The sequence below is a fragment of the Rhinolophus sinicus genome, linkage group LG07, assembly GCF_036562045.2.
Source record: "Rhinolophus sinicus isolate RSC01 linkage group LG07, ASM3656204v1, whole genome shotgun sequence".
Taxonomy (NCBI): Eukaryota; Metazoa; Chordata; class Mammalia; order Chiroptera; family Rhinolophidae; genus Rhinolophus; species Rhinolophus sinicus.
The window spans coordinates 82805914-82812044 of record NC_133757.1 but is presented as its reverse complement, the minus strand read 5'-3'; the positions used below and the strand labels follow the sequence as shown (position 1 = coordinate 82812044).

At 38.8% G+C, this 6131-nt stretch overlaps 1 protein-coding gene across 1 annotated transcript; it reads left to right on the top strand.

Moving 5' to 3' along the window:
* The first annotated feature begins 1570 nt into the window (after positions 1–1570).
* On the top strand, positions 1571–2518 carry LOC109439627 (olfactory receptor 7A17). Its single transcript, XM_019719917.2, has one exon. It carries the CDS (start codon positions 1571–1573, stop codon positions 2516–2518), a length of 948 nt encoding a protein of 315 aa, XP_019575476.2.
* Positions 2519–6131: the final 3613 nt, after the last annotated feature.

Below are 6131 nucleotides of genomic sequence, written 5' to 3'. Positions count from 1 at the left end.
ACAAACAGAAGGCTATGGTGTTCTGTGTGTGCACATGCGTGTGTGTGTGTGTGTGTGTGTGTGTGTGTGTGTGTGTGTCTGTTGTGGGAGAGAGAGAGAGAGAGAGAGAGAGAGAGAGAGAGAGAGAGAGAGAAAGAGAGTTCTGGGTCTGAGCAATCCCCAGAAAAGGGAGACTAGGGCTTATATACTCCTGGTGAATCTTGCAATACAGGGGCCAGAACTCAATCAAGCAAAGATGTTAAGGAGGGGATCTATTTGGTTGGAGCAAACGTAATTGCAGTTTTTGCAATTATTTTTAACCTTTAAAACCACAATTACGTTTGCACCAACCTAATATTTCCATGCATGGGACACCTTTGCAATAAGACTAATAAAATGCAAGAGGTAGTGTGGACGAGAAAGTCCCTGTGCCAGAGATTTCAGCAGTAGCAGTGAGGCCACTTCACTCCCTAGTTTTCTCTGACACCTTCTTTCATCATCTACCTCACTCTCACCTGAAACAGAGGCTTCCTTTTTTGACTTGAACATTTGAAACAAGCATATTCCTCAGCAGCTTTGCACTGGCGAATGCGTCTGCGTGCACACACTTCTCCACATAAACTTGCATCTCCCTTCCTCTCTTTATTAAACAAAAACCTTTCAGGGCCAAAAGCTTTTCTAACACAAAGGATTTGTTAATCCAAAGCTAGCCAATAAAGGACCATGTCCTGTGCCATAAACCACCAGCACCAGGGCTAGGTGGAAAAGACAAATGTGTCCACTGTCCTGGAGTTGATGGGATTTTTTATATATGTTTTTGGGAAGAATGATGTAAGTTTCAAAAGAATTTACATTGGCTACAATAAGGGGGGTCGGGAAAGGTGAAGTGGGCACAGTTCTAGGACAGATGCACAATCTGTAAGGAAGAAAGATTTATTACTTTTGATTGTTTATAGGCAACAGTCATAAAAGTCCATGTACATGCAGGGTGTGGTGGCATCTAGTGGTGGCTATAGAAGTTGATTCAAAGATCCAACATTCATTCAGGAATGTGAGCAGTCTTTTTAGTTGGCTCATCGCTACTAGCTGGTTAACTACTGTTGTCTCTTTCTCTCACTATCCAGTCCCGCTGTGATTTAATTTAGGACACCTCAGAATTTCTCGTTTACTTCAGGTCTCTGTTCAAATGTCGCGTTGTTTGCAGGCCTTAGCTACAGATCCATGAAAAACAGAATGCTGCAGTCACTCTCTGCTTTCGACCGTCTTTCCTTTTCTCCATACCACCTGTCACCACCAAAAATAACATGTAATTTTGTGATTTGCTTCTATATTCTTTCTCCATCATTGAATTGTAGGAAGTTTTGTTCTTGAGTATGCAATACGCAATGCCTAGACAAAACATGAAACCTGGTCAGCCCTATGTGAGTTGGGCCTGGGTATCCCATAAAGGGACCATATCCATACACAAAATATTAAAATTAATGTCTGACTGCAAAGTATAAATTGTACCATTTCAAATATGTGAGTAATGCAAGTTTGTGTTAAAATTAGTCATGTTATTTGCATCTATCCTCATAGTCGTCTAGACCACATGGAAGCAGAAAATCTTACAAGAGTTTCAGAATTTGTTCTCCTGGGACTTTCAGAGGAGCCAGACCTGCAGCCCCTCATCTTTGGGCTTTTCCTCTCCATGTACCTGATCACTGTGTTAGGAAACCTGCTCATCATCCTGGCCGTCAGCTCAGACTCCCATCTCCACACACCCATGTACTTCTTCCTGGCCAACCTGTCCTTTGTGGACATCTGTTTCACCTCCACCACCATCCCTAAGATGCTGGTGAACATCGAGACACAGAACAAAGTCATAACCTATGAAGGCTGCATCACACAGATGTACTTTTTCCTACTCTTTGGAGTGTTGGATGACTTTCTCCTGACCGTGATGGCCTATGACCGCTTCGTGGCCATCTGTCATCCCCTGCACTACACGGTCATCATGCACCCCCGGCTCTGTGGACTGCTGCTTCTGGTGTCCTGGATCACGTGTATCCTGAATTCCTTATTACAAAGCTTAATGGTGCTGAGGCTGTCCTTCTGTGCAGACTTGCAAATCCCCCACTTTCTCTGTGAACTCAACCAGATGATCCAACTTGCCTGTTCTGACACCTTTCTTAACAACATGGTGATGTATTTTGCAGCTCTCCTGCTTGGTGTTGGTCCTTTCGCTTGTATCCTTTACTCATACTGCAAGATCGTTTCCTGCATACGTGCAATGTCCTCTGCTCAGGGGAAGTATAAAGCGTTTTCTACTTGTGCGTCTCACCTCTCAGTTGTCTTCTTATTTTATTGTACTATGCTGGGAGTGTACCTCTGCTCTGCTGTGACCCACAATGCACACTCTAGTGCTACAGCCTCGGTCATGTACACAGTGATCACACCCATGCTGAATCCCTTCATCTACAGTCTCAGGAATAAAGACATCATACAGGCTCTAAAAGCATTGTTTGTGAAGCTAACCACAAATAGACCAATTGTCTAAAGACTGAAGAAGTATCCATGAAAGCAGAGGTCAAAGGCTCAAAGTCAGATATTATGATTATTTTCAGACTATGGAAATAGAACTTGCTCTTTCTATTTATTTTCTGGAATTTGCATTTCTTTTGACACGCCTCCTCTATTCAACATGTGTAACTCAATTCAGGTTTCGGCTCTCACAGATATCCAACAGCTCTTCCCTTCATTGTTTTCACTATCCCAATTTTATTTTTAACCGTGGATCAGAAATATTTGGAAATTCTCATTTATCTAATGTAATGATATAGGTTTTTTTAAGAATAATTTTTCTCAAACAGCATATCATACCAAATAATTTTTCTTTTGTTTCCTAAGAGAATTGTCATGAGTAATAGCACTCAAATAGAAAAAACTGAAAATAAAAAAACTACACTTGATGACCAAGGCAATTTTAATAATTTGATAAATCAGGGAAATCTGAGACTACTGTTTTTCACTTTGTGTTAGACATTCCTTTATATGCTCTTCCTGATAATATACACTGTAACATAGTAGTATGTTTTACAGATGGTCACTGGGTTTATTCTCCTCATTAGAATCCTGTTCTCTTTTAGCTTGGTGGGCACGATGGCACTGGCAAAATGATTATCAAATATATGTCTCCAAGAAGAGTCTTAATTGAGAGATAAATTGTAATAACTATATTGAAATAACACCACTTTAAAATCACAGATGAATTTCAATACGATGAAGCAAAATTTTAAACCACACATCGTATTACTATGCAAAATATTTATTGTTTATTGGAGTAAGGAGGAATGGTGCCCATGTGTAATTCACTTCTAGTGTTATTATATCCAATATCACACTTTGCTTTTTTCCCAGTGTGAATCGGCTACCTGTGCTCTGTATCCTACTGTGATGGATGCTGTGTCAGTTTTATTTCCTTCTAAGTAATTAATTGGAGTATATTTACATAATGTGGATGGTATATAGTTGAAATGTACAATTTGGTGAATAAAAAGAACCATACCAAAATTATAGTCCATACCTCATGTTTCGTTTTGTGTATAAGTCAAGAAAGTGCAGAGTAAACTTAATGGCCTTTTCATGTAATTGTTAAACATTCACTATACCTCAGCCTCAATTTCCTTATTTCTGAAGATAATGTGGAATAGTCAATATGTATTCAGATGAATGTTGCAAGAAATAAGTTAAATGTGTGGGACATCTTTTGTTGAGTCCAAAGAACATGTTCAAAGGTGAAGTTGTGTGTATGTGTATGTGTATGTGTATGTGTGTGTTTATTGCTTACATTTCCATGTCAAATAAACATATACACGTATATATGTACACAAACACAAACTGATTTGTAATTTCATACTTTGTCGAAAGGAAACTCGAGAGAACATTGTACAGGATAAAACTGAAAAGAATGAATGTTTGAATTAACATGAACTTAAAAGATGTAGAAATTTAGACACGAAGATTTAAAGTAAATGGTAGACATAAATTAAAATGATGAATTACTTTTCCTATCTTAATGCTTCAAAGGCATCAAAATCAGAAGCACATTTACCTTTATACAGTAAGACATTCTCTACCAGCCAAAGAGTTGAATTTCTTCAAACTGATGATAAATTTATTTTGCTTACTGTTTGCTGCAGCACAAAATGCCTTTACTCAGGGGAGGCTAAATGAATGAATCAAGGCACTTATCTCAGTTTTCTGAACAAAATTTTATTGTATAATGGTACTAGACTTATCGGGAAGATAATGTCACAGGTAAAATGTCTAACCACTATGATCTAGCCCTGAAACTAATGTAGTATTGAATGTCAACTGTGATTTAAAAATAAAAAAAATTTAAAATTTGTTTTCAATTTTTCATGCTCATGTAAAATTAGCAAAGTAGTGATTTAAACAAACACATATATGCTCTTAGAATTCCTGAGGTCAGAAACAGATTATGGATCTCATTGAGCTAAAATCAAGATGTTTACAGAGCTATATTTCTTCTGCAGGCCACAAGGAAGAACCTATTTACTTTCCTATTCTAAGCGTAGATTATAGTACAAAAAAAACCAAACAGGTTTCTTATGAATATAGTTTAGTGGTTACCAGAAGGTAAGGGAGGGTAGGAGGTGGTAAAAAAGGGTAAAGGAGTCAAATATATGGTGATGGAAGGAGAACTGACTCTGGGTGGTGAGCACACTATGTTATGTATAGATGATGTATCATAGAATTGTACACTTGAAACCTATGTAATTTGACTTCCCATTGTCACTCCTATAAATCTAATTAAAAAACAATTATATCATAGTGAAGGACTAAATGACAGCTCTTGACTTGTGAGATAAGTATGAAATTCAAGATTGGTTTTACAAATGTGTCATGAAGCCCAGAGTGTAGACTGACGGTTTATATCAAAGGAATGTCATTCTTCCCCTTGCTGAAAAGAAAAATAGCAATTTTCTGTAGATGTCCGGGACTGTATCTCTACCACATGTTAATATTTTGGAGATTCACGGTTTGTAATCCAGACTGGCTCCTCAGTCTTGAATTTAGAAAAACTTTTAGGTCAGGTTTGGGATAAGGTGCTGGGAGCTTGGTCCTCTGGGAGCCAGCAGACTTGATGAGGAAGAACTACCATAATAAAACAGGATTCACTTGACTTCTAAGCTGGTCTTTCGGGCACATAGACTCTCCGGGGAAACTTTCCCCTCTGTCCAGACCCACAGGGAAATCATGTGCATAGAAGATGGAGTAACAAGATGGAAATGTAGTTAATGAGCAGTATAGGGAGCTGTAAATATCTCCTCATCCCCAGTCTCTCAGCAGGTGTGAGTCTGGGCTCTATGGGACCGGGTTGTTGCTTATGGAGTCCTAAGTTTGTCTAGGAGACCAATGCTTGACTCCTTGCTACTGTCTTGCGTGGGGAGAGGGCTTCAGACTCCATCATCAACCATCCGGAGATTGGACTTTGACACGGAGACCTTCCCCTTAGAGTTCCCAATCAGGTGAGCCTGAGAGTCCTGTAGGTATTGCAGGAAAGGGTCAGAGAGAATCAAAGCCAAGCACATTTACCTGGGGTCACTTTACAGTCACCAGCCTAGCCCAGAGCTTTGAGATCTCCGTGGTTGTTTGCTTGCCTGGTTAATGAATGAATTATTTATTTACAATGCTAAAAAGAGGACGTGAATGTTGAATTCAGCAACACCTGGGTAATTGTTGATGATTAACTGATGGAGGCCTATTATAGATGGCAACGGGAAGGCATAAAGTATTTCAAGTAAAGTAGAACACATCCAATGAGTTTTGCAATTAAACGGAGTTGGAAATTGAGCTTTAGGAGTGGAGGGATACCCAGGGAAATGAGGGCAGTTAATTTTTATTTTTATAATGGTGTGTCTTCGACCATGTTTCCGTATTGATGAGAAAGATCCAGATCCAATATATTGCTTGCAAATATTGCATTGCAACAGTGCCTCATGAGACATGCATTTCATAGTATCTTTTACTCTGGGTATTCACATGAAAAAGTATGTATGTGTGTGTGTATGTATGTATGTATTTGTTTATTTATGTTTAATTAAAGTTTATTGGGGTGACACTTGTTAGTAAAGTTACATAGGTTT